The sequence below is a fragment of the Sorghum bicolor genome, chromosome 3, assembly GCF_000003195.3.
Source record: "Sorghum bicolor cultivar BTx623 chromosome 3, Sorghum_bicolor_NCBIv3, whole genome shotgun sequence".
Lineage (NCBI taxonomy): Eukaryota > Viridiplantae > Streptophyta > Magnoliopsida > Poales > Poaceae > Sorghum > Sorghum bicolor.
In genome coordinates this window covers 72053449-72073786 of record NC_012872.2, presented here as the reverse complement: position 1 = coordinate 72073786, position 20338 = coordinate 72053449, and the positions used below count along the sequence as shown (strand labels likewise).

Sequence of the window (20338 nt, the reverse complement as noted above, 5' to 3'; positions counted from 1 at the left end):
TTCGCCGCGGTTGATGGATGCGGATGCGGCCGACAGCGACACTTGCATCCATCCGTCGCTGGCGGCTCCGTCTCTCTCTCTCTCGGCGCCCGCGCGTCCCCTCGGTTGGGCTTCGTTCCGTTTCTCTCCCCCCACGCGACGCGATGCTGTGCCATGCGAACGAACGCGACGCTCCGGCCGTGGCTGATGCGCCATCCGACGGCGACGCGGCCGGTGCTGCCGCGACGTGGTTGCGTGCGCGTCGCACACAGACACACAGGGCCGGCCGGCCGGGCCAGGTCGCCGCCGAAGCCGAGGCCTCCACGCTACTCTCTCCTCCCCGGCTCGTCGTGGCGCGGCGGTCAATGGCGCGTGCGCGCAGCGGCGACGCACGAGGGACGGGTTGCCGCTCCCTGGTTTCCTTTGTTCATCGCATCGCAGTGGTGTACAGTACAGTACAGTACAGGGAGGAGGAGATCTCACTCTCACTGTCCGAGTCCGGCGAGTCCGTCTGGGCCTCTGGGGCCAGGAGAACAGCTCAGCCTCAGCTCAGCATGTGCAGAACGGAACGGAACCAACGACGAATGACCGAACCACTTTGCTTGCTCCGCCACCAACCAGCCGGACCCCGTATTTCCCGTGGGAGGATGGGAAGGGAACGGCCGGCACGCCCACGCACCGTGTCCTGTCTTCTCAGAACCGCCATGGCCAGCTTGGAGCATCCAGCTGCTCGAACGAACATGGGAGGATTTTCTTTTTTCCCCCTTCCCCAATCCCCTCGACCGACAACGTATGAACACACGAGGCCGCGGCGGCGGCGGCGGCGGCGGCGGCTCAAGATCCGGACTCTGACTCTGATGATCTGATGATGATCACTGCATATAAATATCATGTGTATGTACACGGTTTCATTTCTTTTATACATATTGTTTCTAGCAAGTACAACCATGGTTACATGGCGGTAGCTTCATCGCTCGCTTAAGCAAAGCGAGAAGCTGACATCTTTTTTTTTTTTCTCTCAACTACTACAAGAACACGAACGCTGACCGACCTGAGTGCTGAATTTTATATCTACAGACAGCTCCACCCCCAGATCACAGCAACGAACAAGAGATGGATCGATCGACCCATGCTATGCTAGTTTACAAACACGAACACAAAACACAAACTTTTAGAAAACCTTGCTGACAAAACCCAGTAAAAAAAATTATAAAGGAAAAGAATTTCAGTTTCTTCTCTCTTTGACCCTCAGCTCGCTCCCTGCTGCTGTGTGGTGTGGTATCGGCGAACATCAATCTACTTGTACTCTTCTTGGCGAGAGGAGAAGATGTCGTAATCTCCCCGTCGCCTCTTGCCTATTTCTGATTCTGATCTGAACTGAACTGCTGTTAATAAAAATGAAAAACCCGCTGCTGTATATACCACAAGAAAGACGGACGAACGGAGCACACGTAGCATCATCATCATCATCATCGTGGTGGTAGTAGTACGACGGCCGGCCGGACGGCGAAAACTGTACAAGGTTTGTGAGGACTTGCTCCTCCTCCTGCTCCTCTTCCCAGGGCGGGGGGAAGGCGGGCGGGCGGGCGGGCGGGCGGGCTCGGCGCCGCCGCCGCGGGCGGAGCTCGCTCAGGCGCGGGCGGACAGCACGCGGCTGCCACCGTTGCTGTGGGAGCTCCGGCACGCGGCGACGTCGAACCCCTGGATCCTCACGGCCGGCGCGAACGACGACGGGGCAAAACTGCTGTTGTTACTGTTATTACTGCTGCTGCTGCTGCTATACGTCGGGCGGTGGACGTAGCTGGTGCGGCTCCGGTGGTCAAAAAACCCGAGCTCCAGCGGCGTCGGGTCCGCCGCGGGGTGGCGCTGCTGGTTGAGCAGGAAGTGGGGGTCGTGCACCAGCGGGTTGTCCGCGCGCGCCGGCGGCGACCCGCCGAACACCGCCCAGCAACCCGCGTCCTCCTCCTCCCTCACCTCCGCAGGCTTGGTCCTGCCTCCTTCCTTGCTGCTCTGTAATAACAAAGGACACGTCTTTGTAAGCGAAGATGGACAATAGATTTTCGGAGGGGAAGAAGAAATTTTCGAAGGAACAAAATTGTTTTCAACGAATAGGGGAAGACGATGAATTGGTCCAGGCAGCAGTACCTTGTTGAGCAGGAAGGGCGGCGGGCCAAGGATGAGATCGGCGCTGCATGGGTGGACCTGGACCCTGCGCGGGCGAGGCGCGCAGAGCACCGGCTCGGCGTCCCGGCAGCCGCCGCTGCCGGAGGCGGACTCGACGAACAGCCGGTTCATGGCCCTAGAAGGCATCCTCCGGATCTCTCAATCTCGCTAAAATTTCCTCCTTTGGGCAGAGATGCTCAGGCACCGCTGCGGCTGGAGATTTGCAGGCCGGGGTCGAGGAAGCAGAGGATTAGATGAGGGGATGGGATGGAATGGAACGGACGAACTGAAGCAACGGAGGAGGGAGGGGACGGGTTGGCCTTGCCTTGCCTGCCTTTTCGTGAGGCGGGTGAGAAGGAGGCGGCAATGCGGTGCTGACCGCCCCGGCCACCGCAAATATACCAACCGCCCAGTTGGCGCCGGGTGGGCAGGTGGACCACGTCTCTCGTGCCTGCCCCTCCTTTTTTTTCTTCTACTACTAGATGTTTTTCTTTAATTTCCTGCTGTTTTGTACGTGTATTTTTATATGCCCACCGCCTCTTTTATTTGGTGATGACGAGTAAACAAACGAAGAAGAAATGTGTGTGTGTGTGTGCCGGCGGCCGGAGGAAAATATCCCTCGTTTCTGTCGTTGGGGCCGTCACGACTTGCTTGCTTGTTGTTGCTTGCAGCACATAGCTAGCGTAGCCGTACGTACGTGCGTGTGCACCACTCGTAGGTCCAGGATCTGATCTGACTATTTTGGTGACCTAGACTTTTTATTATTTGTGGAGCAAAAATATCTACCCTCCAATCGGGGCAATCTGAACCCTAGACTTCATCTATATCATATCAAATCTATTGCCTAAACCCACGGGCAATCCGAACCTTACTATTTCTCTTGCTCATTCCGCAGCCTTGTTGTCCGATGTTACCTATGGATGGTTACCTTGCCTGCCTCCAATCGACATTCCATAATAGAGTATATGCTTCGGAGGTGTCTGTCATCACCGTGTGTGTAGCCATTGTCATCGATCACTGTCCGGTCCCTGTGATATATAACTTACTCTTATGTTACATGTGGCCTATGTATAGCCCTCTTTTTTTAAAAGCTTGTTAAATCCATCAACAACATTATTACTGTCTCCATTAATTCGTTAGTTTCACCAGTGTCTATCTCATGATTTTTTTTTTTTTTGCAACGGATAGCATTATATTTTTCTTAACATATATACCGTTACAAAGAGCGGTCAAATTGCATTCAGATCCTTACTACACCCAACTAAATCACAGAATTTATCAATTTGCCTAGCCATTACATGAGCTGTCTCATTGCAACTTCTCTAAATATACATAAAAAAGACAAAAGCTTCGTGTTCTAGTTTTTTATTATCACATACAATTGCTCCAACTTAAGATAATCTCTCTCCGTCTCAAAGTAATTGTTGTTTTGGTTTCCGTATCACAAGTTTGACTAGATTTATAAAAAAATACATGTAATATTTATATCTTCAAATAAATTTATTTAAAAAATAGATTCAAAGATCTTTTCGATAATACTAATTATGTACCATAAATATTATTATTTTTAAATATATATTTAGTTAAAATTATTTTTCGGGAAGCGAGAATAACAATTATTTTAGGACATATGGAGTATGTCTAGATGCTGTGATTGTGTTTTTTTTTTATGATATGATCAATTCTTCATCTATCTTGTGGTTCTAAATTCTTATCGCCTCTCGTTACTCTGTTATTAGAGGAAAAGAAAATAAATAGAAACAAAGTACAAAAGCCCTGTGGATAAGACCTTCGAAAAGCACATCTGACATCTGATCCAGTTCTCCATGTTTAAACACGCATAAAAATAAGAGAATATGCAAGATTTGTCTAGGTTAATTGCCGTCCACAAAACAAAAAGACGTCGTGGACCACAAATTTCAAAAGGAGATGCTCCTTGTTGCTCACGTTATGTTACGTTTTGATTTGATTGTTCGTTTTTAGATCATTTTTTTTGCGTGAGGAACTAGACTAAATTAATTGGGAAATATGTGAAAATCCTTTTGTAGCTAGCTTTTCACCGTGCATAAGAAATCAGTGAATGAAAAATGGCACAAATTGAAAGTATTCTTGGGTTAACATATCTTTTTATAGGGTCTCTCAGATAAGATTGAATGTATTTTTTTTCTTCTATGCGGTGATGAAGCTAGAGTAAATCAAAATAGTTACCTTTTGCCTTATAGATGTGTAGACTTGAGTTGCAACCATGATGAAAATAATCAATTGTATTCTATTTTTTTGGATGCATTTGCGCCCACATGTATATAGCTTCACCCATGCTTCTATCTCTTTAGCGTTCTTTTGATCTTGACAGTTGATGTGTTGATCTGGAAAACAATTCATTTGACTTTGATGCAATGATTTCGATCTCTTTGGCCAGTTTGTTCTACAACTAAGTTTGATTTCTAAACGATCAAGCTATGAAGGATTGTAAGCCTATACAATATTCCCTGTGTGTTTATCTAGCCAGTTAATGTTATTTCAATGTGTATTAGAACTCATTGCCATCTATCAGTGACTTTTATGGTTTTTAGGAGTCTTGCATGACGAGGGGGTTTGTAGAGAGGATTTGGAGGAAAAAGACAACCGGAATGATTTTTTATGTACTCTTATTTTTTTAAAAGTTGTTTGGTGTAAATAAATCTATCATATATATTAGGGTGCATTTGTTTTCTTGATTAAATATGAGATATGAGGCACTACAAAATGTGTTTTTGTTAATAAAAATGGCAGCTAATTTGTACCCAAGGCACAAGAGCATATGCGTGCACCAGATTCACATATATCCTTCGTGAAGAAATTTAAGTATGGCTGCTCTAATAACTCCTATATTATTGTATGCACTTTGCTCGACCACTGTCGATGTCTTGATCCTTTTGGCATGCTAATTCGTCTAGGCTAGCCAGTCTTGTTTGATAATCAAATTAAACATGGATTCGTGACCAAGAATCTAACTAATTTGTGACTCCTGTTGGTAAAATACCGTCTCAAAAAAGCATATAATTCCCTATGTATAGACACAGAAACACAAACAAAGAGGGAATAAGAATGATTCTTGTATTTAATTGACATCCACAAGAATAAACAACGTCGCATGCCACAATTTCATGAGAACCCCTTTTGTCGCTCACGTGAAGAGCAGCTTATGTTGGATGACTGTTGGTTTCAAGAGGATCTCCAAAAGCTTCTTAAAAAAACTCTAATATACTCTATAATGTCAGTCTCAATGCATAGTTTCATGACACAGTTACCAAGACTATAAACTAGATAACCCAGCCACATGAGTTTTATGGGGATGAAACTCTTCTCTCATCTGATGAAACTCCTTCATTTAATGACCCTGTCAAGTCAGCAATTTTACTTATATGACATCCTATTTAATATGAATGACACTCTCATAAAATATACATTGACACTGGCCTAATAAACTACTCCCTCTGTTACAAATTACAGGTCATTTAGACTTTTCTAGATACTACATTAATTTAGAGTACTATAGGTGAAGAAGAAGTATCCTAAATTCTTAACCTAGCAAATTGATTATACTTTACGGTAAATTAGCACCAGCGAATGAGAAACCGGTGGAAAAAAAACAAAAATAAAAATAAATAAGAGAAATGATATGGCGTGGGTTAGTTAAAAATGGCAGCCTTGTTCCCGAGGCGGGGGCGCCTTGGATCTCACGCCCACTCACTCACATCTGGTTGGCCAGCATCGTCCTGACACGCACGATGCACCGACCACGTTCTGTCCCCTCACCAGTCCAGATTTTTTCTGCCCCGCGCATCGCATCGCAACGCACGCAGCCGAATGACGAAACTACCCCGCGCTGCGGTGGGCCCTCCCATGAGCCATGACCCTTGGCTGGCCCCGTTGGCCGTTGGTCGACTAGTCGTCGTCGTCTACGGCTACGTTAGTACTCTACGTACGTACTACTGTATGAATACACCCTGCCGACTTCGCCGCCGCTACGCACGCTGCGGACCACCGCCAGTGCCGTGGACGTCCTTCCAGCCGTCGGATCGGTCACCGACCGGCCCGATCGATGCGGTGCGGTGGTTGGGGCGCGTGCCCTCGGCCCACGTGGGCTGGAGGCCCATCCCGCCATTCGGGTGCTGGATTGGATGGACGAATGGAAAAAGGCGAAGGGTGCCACTGCCATGCTGCCACCTCTCTCTCTCTTCTCCTTCCCGCTTTATAAAAAAAAAGCTTCCCTGGATGCTGATTGCTGAAGCAAACGGGGGCGCACGCACGAGACGCCCCCACGCCCATGTGAAGAGCTGTGAGCGTGTGTGACCACGCGAGATGTGGTATGGGACTGAGCTCGTGAGCTGTCCAGTGCAGGTTTATCATTGCACTCTTTGCTTGCTTCAACCTGACCTCATCTAAGGAGATCTTTGTTTTTGGTATTAAAGTTTAACAGATATTATAATATTTTATTTTTGTTTTGCAATTATTATATACTAATTAGGTTTAAAATATTCGTCTCCCCAATTACTGTCTAGTTGTGTTTTTAGTGTCATAAATAGTCTATATTTAATATTCTAAAAATACGTCCAAACATTCAATGCAATGAGAGTTAAAATTTAACTCCCCAGACCAACCAAACAGGGTCTAACACTGAGCTAGTCTGCTCCTGTGCTGTGCAGTCGTAGTCCCAACAGCTCAGCTCAGCTCAGCTCAGCGATTGGTCGCTGCTGTTTCTTATCCTTGTTTAGCCTGGGCGTTAAGTAAGGTTTTCGGATTAGTGCGCAAGGATGGGCATGGGCTGCTTTAATGACCCATCATGAGTGAGATCGTGGACCCTTCCGAGTGTGGGCTGCAGGCCCATCTACAAAGCCCAACCACCTGGCCTTTTTATCGTCTACTATCAGGTCGTGTTTAATCTTGGTTTTTATTTTATACTACGTACGTACTTCCTCAAGCAAAGCACCCACTGTCTGTGTGTCTCCATTTTCTGCGCCAGAAAAGACACTGCCAGTGACGGCATCAGGAATGAACGGGTGAGAATTTGGTGGTTGCGGTGGCCTGTGATCGGAGGTGCAGCCGTGCAGCATTCATGTCACACTCACGTCGCGCACACACTGTCACCTGCACACGACACTGCCGGTTAATGCTTGAACGCCTCAACTGACCGACCGACCGACCACTGACCAACCCAACCGGCAGTGTTCTATGTCACATCAAATCTTACAGTACATACATAAAGTATTAAATATAGACGAAAATAAAAACTAATTACACAGTTTGTCTGTAAATCGCGAGACGAATCTTTTGATCATAATTAATCTATGATTGGACAATATTTACTACAAACAAACAAAAGTATTACAGTAGCAATATCTACAAAATTTTCGCATCTAAACCAGGGGCGGAGCCACCCATATGGCAAGGTATGGCTCTTGCCATATCTCAATTTCTGAGTCACTCTCTCCTAAATTACTTTCTGCCATTAGCGTTTCTAGTAGATTGATTTTTTTACTCTAAATTGTGGCTTTGAATACTCTGAAGAAGCCTCATTGAAGGTTGAATGCTTCTATCTGAATGTACTTGGGGTCTTGAACTCTTGATCTCTTCTAGCTTGTGGGCTTGAGTGTATGTGCACAGGCCGGCAATCCATTTATTATTAAAACACACGATTAACACTAGTACATTATATTGAGAGAGAGATTCAAAGGAATTGATCTTGAGAAAATTAAGAATGCATTTCAAAAGTAGAAAGATAGGAAAATGCAATTACCTAGGTCTCCTAATATAACTGAAGCTTCAGTATCACCCAGTTTGTCCATTGAGTTCATTCACATCTTTTTTCAATATTTTATCTTAATATTCAATTTCTTCCATATATAATATTTATATATGTAGTTCTTATATGTTTTGTACTTGATGAATAGAATAATCTTGGATTTGTATAGAAATCACTTTACTTTTAAATTATATGCAACTTATATTAGCTATTTCGATAGTCGTCACACCTCAATTTAAATCCTTCCTCCGCCACTGATCTAAACAGTCAGATAGTATATACTGCTAAAGGCACTTCGTTTTCCTCCAACCAACGACACGTCCCACTTCGATCATTCTAGTAAAAAATTATAATTAAAAGTACTGTTTGTTGATTATAAAACAAGCTATCTTTTTACGCGGCACTCGGCTACCACGTACGTACGTGATGGCCGTTGGCATCGGGAGGGCCGCGTTGCTCACGGTAGCCGTTGTTGTCCTCGTCGCGGGCCTGCAGGTGCCAACGGGGCCTGCCGCGCGGCGCCGACCGCCGGGGGAGGCCGAGGCCGAGCTGCGGTGCGTGCGCAGGGGCACGATGGAGATGCTGGCGTGCGCCGCGGCGTCGGAGGGTGCGAGAGCGAGTACCTTGGCTGCATCGACGTCTGCTCATCACACCGTTGCTCTGCTATGCTATCCATTTCTTTCTCGTTCTTTCTGTCGCTATAATCTTGTCGACCTACTATTGCAGTGGGTATAATATAATATACAGAATATTCACTCTGTTCTAAATTATAGTCATTTTTTTTTTAAAAAAAATTAAAACTTCCATTTTGCTATGCATCTAGATACAATAATATATCTAGATACATAATAAAGTCTAAATATATAACAAAGTGGATGAAAAAAAAATCAAAATGATTTATATTTTGAAATAGAGGGAGTATAAGGTTCCGTATGAAGCCGTTTGAAAAAGTAAAGAATCGAAGAGCAACAAAAACATAAGTTTAAAAATAAAAAAGTAAAGCATCGAAGAGCAACAAAATCAGAAGTTTAAAAATAAAAACAGAAACTAAAAAATTTTGAAAAATAAAACTAGTGCTGAGAGTGGATCGAAGAGCAACAAAAACAGAAGTTTAGAATAAAAAAACTTAAGAATCGAAGAGCTACAAAATCAGAATTTTAGAGAGAGAGAGGGTAAAAAAAATAAAACATAATTATGTTGAGAGTGGGATTTGAACCCACGCCCTTTCGGACCAGAACCTTAATCTGGCGCCTTAGACCAACTCGGCCATCTCAACTTGATGGCCGAAGATTACACGAATTATATAAAACAATAGAAATAGCAGTAACTAGAAACAGGTATATTATCTGCACGGCGGCCAGGTCAGGTCAGTTTTCACTAAAACACGGAAGTGAACTCGGTTCGTGCAGGTGTGATGAGCTCGCAACAGGCCTGTTACTTTCTGTTCCGCTCACACAGATGTTGCTGCTTGCGGGCAAGTGAGCACGACGTTCACTTCACTCTTCACACATATCTCATGCACACATTAGCATGCATCGCTGCACGTTCCCCCCCGGCAACGCCAACTAGATCTGCTAGCTCCTCCTCGCGTCGCCGCGTATATATACAGATGCAAATCGGGCCCAACCCAACTCAACGCAGCTAGCATCGATCTCTCGACACCTTCTTCGTCTTCACTCTTCAGAGCAGATCGAGCTGGTTCGACAGCTCCGAATTGAAGAAGGTAGGTAGACGTACGTGCATCATGAAGGCTGTCGCGGCGATGACGATGACGCTTCTGCTGCTGGCGCTCGTGCATCATGCAGCAGGATCAGGTCACCACCAAGGCCACATCTGGAAACACGACGACGCCGGCCACCAGTACCGGTCGTCGTCCCCTCTGGCCGGGCTGACGCAGTGCGTCACCATCTGCGGCTCCGGGGTGACCTCCTGCATGCTGGACTGCTACCAGCCGCTGATCGACCTGGACCCCGTGGAGCTGCCCGTCTGCCTCCTCAAGTGCACCAACGACGCCATGGTCTGCGCCTCCGGCTGCCCCGTCAACGGGAACGGCGTCTAGGTCGATCGTCGTCTATTAGCTACCCACGCGTGTTACACATATCACCCAGCCATTTATTCACTACTACCAATCCAACGCGGTAGATATACCCGCACCTCTGAATGTTGTTTTAAGTCCTTTGTGCTAAGACTCGACATCACTACTACCAAATGGCTTGTGAATTGAAGACGGTGTTCTCACTAGTCACCATGTTCGTGTGTAATATGTGCTGTTTCACCGTTCAGTACAACTTCATAATAATAAAGGTTACAGCTTATTATGCATATGCATACATGACGATACAATCACGATACCCTGATGATGCTGATGGTAATATCGAAATGCCATGCGAATGGGTATCTAGCTGAGTTGGTTAGGTGGCTCTAGTAGTCCTCGGGTCTTAAGGTTATACTTCCCATGAAAACGAATTTCAGGTTGGATCGGTGCTAAATATACTCGCGACCTGATCAGTAGCTTAATTAACAACTTTCAGGGCCGCAGCCGGATAAAAGCGTGATAAAATAATCAAAACCTAGCCAAACATTCACCTATACAAAAGTTTTAGTTGGGTTAGTTCCCACGGATAAAAGCGTGATAAAATAATTTAAATCTAGCGAAACATTCACCTACAGTACAAGTTTTACTCGGAGTTTTGCGAGGTTTGCGGCGTATGTCCACTGATCAAGAGTTAAGGCAGTATGTATCACTTTGGCAATCCTTACAACAAATACAACTAGATGAAAGACAAGATCAGATCACTTAACGATTTTCACAACAGATAGAAATTACACCGTCAAATCAGCCTACAACATTCAGTTTATTGGCTCATTCCCTTACCATGATTGGGAGAAAGTATGAAAGCCAAGGTTAGATTTTTCTCTTGGTTGTTACTCCAGCGAAAGATTCTAACTTCAGACAAGATCATATGGCGAGGCGGCCAAGCAGATATGCACAACAGAAACTGAATCACCAAAACATCTGGTGGCTGAGTGCGCCTTTTCACAAATGGTCATGTAAATGCTAGCCCAGAAGTTTCATCTTCCAATAATCATCAACGGCACATCGACCACAAAGATCAAAACATGGTGGTCTGTCATGGTTGGATCAGACCAAAGTACGACAGCCACAAACCATGCCCAAGGGATCATCTATGCTGTCTTGAACCTATGGAAAGAGTGTGACAACAAAACACAAACACTGACACAGGCAACAAGTCTAATACAACAAGACATTACTATATGCCATGACGCATTTTGTCATACAGTCTAAATAGGTCGTGCCTGAGCGGGCCCATTTGACCATCCATAGGAAACATGAGGAGGCCCAGATAGGAGTATTTTAATCCCCACTATTGGGCTGGATGGCATTTCTGTTTCCGACGGAAGCAAGAGGGAAGAAAGGGAAGGAGGCGGCGCGGGAGCGGCGAGCAGCGCCGCCGCGAGGTCACCCTCCTCCGGGCTCTCCCATACGAGCGCCCCCCCCCACCCCCCCCCCCCCCCCCCCCCAAGCGATGGTGGGACCTTATGGCGCCGCGGGCCGTGGCGGTGATCACGGGCGCCAACCGCGGGATCGGCTTCCGAGGCTGCCCGCCAGCTCTCGCTACATGGCCTCCACGTTGTGCTCGCCTTCCGCGACGCCGCCAAGGGCCAGGACGCGGCCGGGAGGATCCTGGCGGAGGCTCCCAATGACGCTGTCGTCAGCGTGGAGTCACGGCAGCTCGACGTGGCGGACGTGGAGGCCTTCGCGGCCTGGGCGGTGGAAACCCACGGCGGCATCCATGTCCTTGTGAGCGCATTCTCATTGCCTTACCTGGCCCATGTAGTTGTGTCGTTTGTATCCAGTGATTAGTTGCTTTGCTTTCACAATACTACGGAAGATACAATTCAATTAAACAGCAAGACTAGTCCTAGTTTTTTTCCGACAAGTACGAACTACCTTGCAGTTATTTCTGGAATTTGTACTATGGCCTTGTTTATGTTCCTGGTGAAAAGTTTTGGGGAAGTAGCACTTTCGTTTGTATTTGTCAATTATTGTCCAACCATGGCCTAACTAGGCTCCAAAGATTAATCTCGCAAATATATCTATATTTAATGCTCCGTGCATGTGTCGCATGATTCGATGTGATGGAGAATCTTAAAAAGTTTTTGGATTTTAGATGTAACTAAACAAGGCCTATATATATAATCGATTTGTAGAAAAGGAGAAGAACCAGGTGCAGTGACACCACCTTCAATTCATAAGACTGTTATTTACGGAGATCTTTCCTGAAGGCCATTTCTTATATGTGTTGTACCCTGGCTACAGGTTAACAATGCAGGTGTGAACTTCAACAAAGGAGCAGATAATTCTGTTGAGTTTGCTGAGCAAGTTATCAAGACAAATCACTATGGCACAAAGCGGATGATTGATACTATGATACCACTAATGAAACACTCCCCGTATGGTGCTAGAGTATTTCTGTGGCGCTTTAACTTGTCGCTAGAGTATTTCTGTGGATAGTAGAAAATACTAAGTGTACTATGGAGCTGGCTGATGGTCGGTTGCTAAACCAAAGTTATTGCTTTGATCAATACAATACTGCTATGTCATGATCAAAATATGCATTCCTAATTTGGCTCACAAATCAAAGCGACAGATGTATTGTACTGAGATAAAATATTGATCAATCAATCCATGCATACATGTTTTCACATGTTTATTTACTATCTGAATTATTGTGTACTAGTTTACCGAACTGCATAATCAGTAATCTGTACACTCATGTTCTTCCTTATGAATTTAAATATAAACTTGGACAAATTTGATGTACTACTCTTTAGGTTTCATATCTGCAGATTTCAGCACCACAAAAGATTGCTGCCCTACTCTGAAGGAGGGTATCCAATACTAGATGTCAGGACTTCATGCAAGACTTCATGCAGCAGCTCCAAGATAGTGCTTTGCCTACGGCATCATATAAGAACTTCAGATTCTTCAGAAAGTAGTTCATCAGGTCCAGCTCTACCATGTACCGCTTAAGTTATAATTCCAACAATACTTTAAACCCTCATCTAACGATCCGTTTTCCTTTTAATTTTCATAAATAGTAACTTTGCCTTCCATCTATCAGAGTCATTGACATTATTGGATAAAGATTATAGAATATCTAAAAGAGTATATTGTTAGAAAATGAATACTGAGAGAGTAAAGATAATCAATTTTTATTAGTGTATGTACTAAATTTATCCACTAAACTTTTAGTACTTATGTAACGTAAAATTCTAGACCGTCCTGAATATGGATTGATTGGCTAGCACAGGGTAATAATTGGTAAGTTCACCAGATATTATATAGTATCTAAATAGGAAATGTGTTAGAAAATGAATAGGGAAAGTATAGATAATTAATTTGATTACTTGTACACGAAATTTTTAACACTCATGTAAGATTCTAGGTCGTGCTGCAGCACAGGTTGGTCTACTTGCCTGAATAGAAGTTTTATCTACCATCAGTCCAATATATATGTCCATTATTCAGTACATTGGTCTTAGAAAATATCGCACAAGACACATACACATACACCATATAACTAAATGTGGAGACTACAGACCATCACATAGTTTGTATGATTCTGCAGAAATCATGCAAATCTTGTAATGTGACTTCCTGAATTGGCCTCAGGATTACTGTTGGGCAGATTCTGTTTGTGAGTGCTTGACATGCCTGCTGCATTGTTGGCCTGACTTTTGGGCAGATTTGCAGACAAGCAAAAGCCGCCAGCATGAGCAGGATGATGTCTTTCTCCTCAGCTCTCGTTGGTACTGTGATGCGATGGTCCAATATATCCTCGAGCTTAGTACGCTGCTCTGTTCGACAGAAGAATGGAAGCAGCAGATCTCCTGGGTGCTTACCCATGACTACTTCCATGGTGAGCACGCCAAAGCTATAGACATCACACTTCTCTGTAAACACCATTGTGGATGACAGTTCTGCAAAAAGAAATAGAACATTAATTAGAATATAAATAACCTGAAAAATCAAATGGATTTGTATGATAATAAGGATTAAAACATTGTACCTGGGGCTATATAGCCACATGTCCCTACAATTGTGCTCCAACTTGAGGAATTATGCTTCAACGTCTGAGCCAGGCCGAAGTCTGAGACACAAGCCTTAAAATCACAGTCTAACAAGATATTGCTACTTTTGATATCACGATGTATAATGGGTGTATCATAGTCATGGTGCAAGTAGGAGAGAGCTTGAGCTACGTCTTTAACAATGGCAACTCTTTTCGACCAATTGAGTTCCTTGGCAAGCTGTTCGTCCTGCAAATTAGATGCTAAACTCCCCCTTTGGATGAAATCGTACGCAAGAAATTTGCACTTGGAATGAGAACAGTACCCGTACAACTTGACTATGCATCGGTGCCTTACTTTCGTTAGCACTTGGATCTCAGCATGAAATGCTTTCTCATCAGTGTAATCAACTGAGTGGAGCAGTTTGATAGCATAGATTCTCCCTCCCTCGAGCTCAGCTCTGAAAACAGAACTGTATCCTCCAGTACCAATGCAGTATTTATCATCAAAGCATTCTGTTGCATCGAGTATGTCTTGGAATGCAATCTTCCCATCAAAATTCAATATGGAGACCATAGCATTAGATTTACTTTTGTCACCGACTTTTGAAGATTTTCTCCTCCTGTAAACAACTATCATGCATCCTAGTGTGAGACAGACGAAGCAAAAGCAAGCAAAAGTAAGAAGTATTGCCATTTTATTGGTTTTTCCTTCCTTGAATCTTTTGTTGAACTCTGGGGCGTGACATGGTGTCAAGCCATACTCTGGACCACCACATAGATCCATATTGTGGTCAAGTGAAACCCTGGTATTGACTGAGAAGTTAAAGGTTGCATCAACTCTGCCACTCAAGTTGTTGTACGATAAATCCAGATACGACAATTGGTGTAGCTTTGGAAGAGTCACTGGGATGGTACCGTTCAGATTATTTCTGCTCAGATCCAACTCTAGTAACCACAAATAATTCCCAAGCTCTTGTGGTATTGGTCCAGTCAATAAGTTGTCTGATATGTGCAAAAATGACAAAAACCGGCATTGCGCGATCTGAGGTGGAATGCTACCAATAAGCTGATTGCTACCTAAGTCTAAATTCCATAGATTCTTTAGGAATCCTAATTCTGGTGGCAGCATGCCACTTATTCGATTATTGAAAAGACTCAAACCCTTCAGACTCAGCTAAATTTCCTATGGATGCTGGGATAGATCCCGAAAGGTTATTATTGGAAAGATCAAGGTAGGCAAGTTTTGTAAGATTACCTATGGAGGGAATAGATCCATTGAGAAAATTGTTGGACAGGTCCACATCATAGAGCCCAGACAAGTCTGCGAAGTGGAGGTGATCCAACCTGCCTTCAAGATAACACCCTCGAAGGGATATGTTCGCCACAACTTGGACAGCATCATTTGGATTTGGGCCATGGTGGTGAGGCACCATAGCACTGCAGGTAACGCCAATCCAGTCACAAGGGCTGCTGCGCTTGCTCCATGTGTGCAGGCAGCCATAGGAGAAGGAATTCAGACTAGATTTCCGTCGGAGGAGCGTGTCTGCTTGGTGATCCAGTTGGCTCGTCATAGAAATCGCGCCGCAAAGAATGTTTGGCATGACAAGAAGAAGCACCAGGGAGATCTTAAAGGCAAGGAGACCCATCTTATGCTAGTGATGCTCTAATTAAACGCCCATCTGTGTGCCCAGTGGTCTTTTCTTGAACTGTATATATACACATGAATAAAGAGAGTGCCACCGTCAGTACTGAGCAGAACTGTGTACTGTACTACCAATCATGCATTTGCATTAAGGAGACCTTGACTCAGGTCGATCGGTCTCAGTCTTTCGGTCACACTGAGAAATAATTGTGCTAAACTTGGGCTAGCGTAACTGGACCGTTTTGAATCTTTTCATGCCGGTGACTCAGGCCTTGTTTAGTTTGTGATTGGAAAAATTTCGCGATACTGTAGCACTTTCGTTTGTTTGTGGTAATTATTGTCCAACCATGAACTAACTAGACTCAAAAGATTCGTCTCGTCAATTTCGATCAAACTGTGCAATTAGTTTTTATTTTCGTCTATATTTAATACTCCATACATGTGTCTAAAGATTCGATGTGACGAAAAAATTTAAAAAATTTTGGGTTTTCGAGTGGAAGTAAACAAGGGCCTCACGTAGCGGCCGACGAACAAGAGGCTCTAAATCGAGCCCCCTTCCGTAGGGTAAAGGGCAAGTGCACGCGTCGATGTTGTTTCTATCCCTACCCTTACTTAGCTCCTAGGGCGTTGAACACAAGTCAACACACCGGCCGAACATCTCCCACCTCCAACCAAACAGCTCAAGAATAATCTCGTGACTGTAAAAAACTGAGATAGTCAAGTTAAACAGTCAAAATCCAAATACCATATTAGTGCGATATAGGAGTAATTGACTGCAATCAGCATTGCTTTTTCGCGTCTTGGGCCAGGCGGTTGATGGTGATTCACGTCGTTGGCCTTTCTCCAAGCCGCCGCGGATCTCAGCGACGGGCGCACATGCCACATGACATGGGCATCTTGACATCCCGTATGTGATGACATGCATGGCGACGCGCGGGGCTTCTAGGCAAAACGCTTTAGGCCTTGTTTAGTTCTAAAATTTTTTGCAAAATAGAAATAGTAATATTTTTGTTTGTATTTAACGAATATTGTCCAATCATAAACTAACTAAGCTCAAAAGATTCGTCTCGTCAATTTCGACCAAACTGTGCAATTAGTTTTTATTTTCGTCTATATTTAATACTCTATGCATGCGTCTAAAGATTTGATGTGACGGAGAATCTGAAAAATTTTGCAAAATTTTTTAGAACTAAACAAGGCCTTAATTTGCACTCCCACATGTACGGTGGAAGTGAGGGGGCGTAGCATGCGAGGGCAGATTCACAGCCTTTGGCCGGGGCGGTAGAAGGATGAGATCTTCGCGCTACTAGCTCCGCCTTTGCTTTTGGATTAGATGTAGGGATTGAAAACAGTATGAGTATTTTTCAACCATATTCAGAGACCAAATTCGTTTAAAGGGGTTAGATTTGTCCATATTCGAGTCCGAATATTCAACATCCGATTCTGTATCCATATTCGAATACTTAAATTATATATTTATGATGTCGACATCCAATCCTATCTTATCTGACATGGTTGACATTATCCGTATTCGAATCCGAATTCGACTAGAAATATAAAAACAAATATGATATCAGTGATATGTTAGAGATAGAGACGATGACTTTGGGTATATCGTTTGCTAGTTCTGTTTCATAAGAGGATGCTTTTCATTGCTAGAGACTAAATCTAAAATAAAAATTTGTTGTGTGTATAACTCGTGTAGAGACTAAAATGAATTTCTTTCAAAGATAAGATGTAGTTCATGATCTCTGATGTCCTAATCTGTTACTATTTGCGAATTTGAAAATTGGAATGGGCCCGCTCAAGAAGGTCACAGCTCTGTCCTCGGTTAGCTAACTAGGCCGTGCCTGAGCGGGCCCATTTCACCATCCACAGGAAACGTGATGACGCCCAAATAGTAGTACTTTGATCCCCACTATTGGGCTGGATGGCATTTCTGTATCCATATTCGAATACTTAAATTATATATTTATGATGTCGACATCCAATCCTATCTTATCTGACATGGTTGACATTATCCGTATTCGAATCCGAATTCGACTAGAAATATAAAAACAAATATGATATCAGTGATATGTTAGAGATAGAGACGATGACTTTGGGTATATCGTTTGCTAGTTCTGTTTCATAAGAGGATGCTTTTCATTGCTAGAGACTAAATCTAAAATAAAAATTTGTTGTGTGTATAACTCGTGTAGAGACTAAAATGAATTTCTTTCAAAGATAAGATGTAGTTCATGATCTCTGATGTCCTAATCTGTTACTATTTGCGAATTTGAAAATTGGAATGGGCCCGCTCAAGAAGGTCACAGCTCTGTCCTCGGTTAGCTAACTAGGCCGTGCCTGAGCGGGCCCATTTCACCATCCACAGGAAACGTGATGACGCCCAAATAGTAGTACTTTGATCCACAGGAAACGTGAAGACGCCGCCTGAGTAGGTGCGACCTTCAAGCGCGGCTCATCCTGCGGCACTTGCCTTGGTCGTGTGGGTGGTGCGCTCGCAACATGTTCATGTTGTTGCTCTTTCGCATGATATTGGTCCCTTCTGAAATCTCTTGGTTGCCATTCTTGGCGTGCCCACGAATTCCAGCGAGGAGGCAATGGAGCCTGTCTTGAATGATGAAACGGGCGTGGAGGGAGATCCCTCCGTGGTGCTAGCGTCTTCCGCTCATCTTGGGGGCGATGGCTAGCGACATAGTACCTGCCACCAGCTTGTTGAGAAGACTCCGGAGCGTGACCATAACGACCAGGGCCTTGGTACTTAGACCTGCCACCAGTTCGCGTGAATGGCCTCGATTCTTGAGAGTTACGAACAGGAGAGACAGGCCTCCGATTACCCCCTGCATATGCAGTTGGCTGGCGACCCTGGAGCTGCCTTTCCAACTCCTTCATTTGAGCTTGCAGCTGCTGAAATTGCTGCCGGAGCTGATCGGTTGGTGGTGCGTTTGCATGAGGCGCCGGTACTTCATTTGCTAGTGCAGCAAATTTATTTTTCTCGGGGCTGGCATCAGCCGTGGTATGGTATGATGCAACCATCATAGACGGGCGTAGAAGAATACTTTTAGTGCGAGCTGCAATTTCGCACTCGGGAAATTTGGCTACACGTTTTAATGTACGTGTCCAAAATTCATTCATAATAGCTTGCCTGACAAGCTTCTTTAATTCAGTTGGCCTATTGGCCTTTACCGATAGCACATAAGGCTCTCCCACAACGTCGAGGAACTCAGGGACTTGTTGCACTTGCTTAGGCGTCGTGCTTCTTACAACGTGTGCACTCAATTCGGCATGAAGCTTCTTGACGTGGCTCCGCTTCCTTCGATAGTTGCGGAGAGTATTCTTCTTGTTCCTAGAGCGCGCATTGCACATTGACCAGGACAAGGAATAAGAGGCGTCATTAAGTGCCTCGAGGACTTTGGCCTCTGAGATTGGACAACTCGGCTCCCGTGCATTAGAGAGCGCTTTGGGCTTCCCTAGCAGTTCACGAGCGTCGGCAACGGCAGTTTGTCTTGCCTTCTTGGCTTTAGCAGCCGCATGCTCGCGTGCTTTCTTCGATTCTCCAGCTTGAACTGGTGCAAAATCTTGTGTGAGATGGTAGTACTTCTTCTCTCCGTGGGTGAAGACTGCCATGGGCGCGTGAGTGCCGAAATGAATCAGACACGGAGCAGGAGAGAACTTCATCGCTTCTTCGATGGTGATGGCAGGGAAGGACTCACCTGCGAGAGGGAATCCTTCAATTAGTACACCGTGTAATAAAACTTGTATGGAGGAATATATATTTTCTAATGCTTCACATGTATATATAAACACGGCGTGCTTCTCCTCTAGTTTTTTCTTAAAACGGCTTTGGCTGTTTGGACCAGCAAGCCACGCTCAATTTCTTCCCTCTTTTTTTTTAAAAAAAAACCAGACATAGAGAGTGAACCAAGCACACAAACTAGGCACTGAATGCCCTTTCGTGTATACAAATATATGAGTCTGCATAAGCATGCAAGACGTTCTTTTAATGATGCGGCAAGATTGTTGTTCTTCCTTCGTGTATAAGCCGGGAGGCATGTCTTTGGAGTAAGCATCGTTCAATCATATACAGCGACCACGAACGAGCAACCTCTTTTTTTTTGACGACCATTGAAGCGCAGCAAAGATGGGAGGAGAATCGGGTCCCACTGGGCGTGCCATTTTGTTTGGTCGAAAACCGGGCGAAGACATAGAAAAATAATGTAATGCAAGGGAGACACATGCGCACATATTCGAGAACCACATATTTCATTAATTCTTTCTTGAATATACAAAATACATGATCAACGAAAAAATTGTCTTCTTCCGTCTTCAGCGTCATGCTTAAGGAGAGGTCTGACTTGTAGAGAAAATTGCGTGGTTCGCCGATTCCCGGGGCCTGTTGGGCGCGTCCGGTTAATTACATCCGCAAGACGAGCTTGCGGAAAACCTCCGATTAAGCTGCGCTCTATGGTCGTCAAATATATTAGTCGCCGTCGTAGCCATATGTGATATACGGCATAATGATTATGGGTGGCTTTATGTCGCCGAAACTCGGTCGTGACATCACTATCGCTACGTCGGTGTAATAAACGGAATATGTTAATAAAGGGGTTGACTTTCGCCTCGTCGGTGCCTAGTCATGTACGTCGGCCTTCATTAACACGGACGCGT

General features: G+C 44.7%; 2 protein-coding genes, 1 non-coding gene and 1 pseudogene across 3 annotated transcripts; 2 read left to right on the top strand and 2 right to left on the bottom strand.

The window, feature by feature from the left end:
- On the bottom strand, positions 843–2539 carry LOC8059401. Its single transcript, XM_002456847.2, has 2 exons — positions 2125–2539; positions 843–1989 (listed from the first exon to the last, which is right to left on the bottom strand). Exons 1-2 carry the CDS (start codon positions 2287–2289, stop codon positions 1609–1611), a joined length of 546 nt encoding a protein of 181 aa, XP_002456892.1. The 5' UTR covers positions 2290–2539; the 3' UTR covers positions 843–1608.
- On the bottom strand, positions 9123–9203 carry TRNAL-AAG. Its single transcript has one exon. It is a non-coding gene; the product is annotated as a tRNA-Leu (tRNA).
- On the top strand, positions 9575–10168 carry LOC8081304. Its single transcript, XM_002458984.2, has one exon. The coding sequence runs from the start codon at positions 9672–9674 to the stop codon at positions 9984–9986; it is 315 nt and encodes a 104-aa protein (XP_002459029.1). The 5' UTR covers positions 9575–9671; the 3' UTR covers positions 9987–10168.
- On the top strand, positions 11351–14546 carry LOC110433407 (annotated as a pseudogene).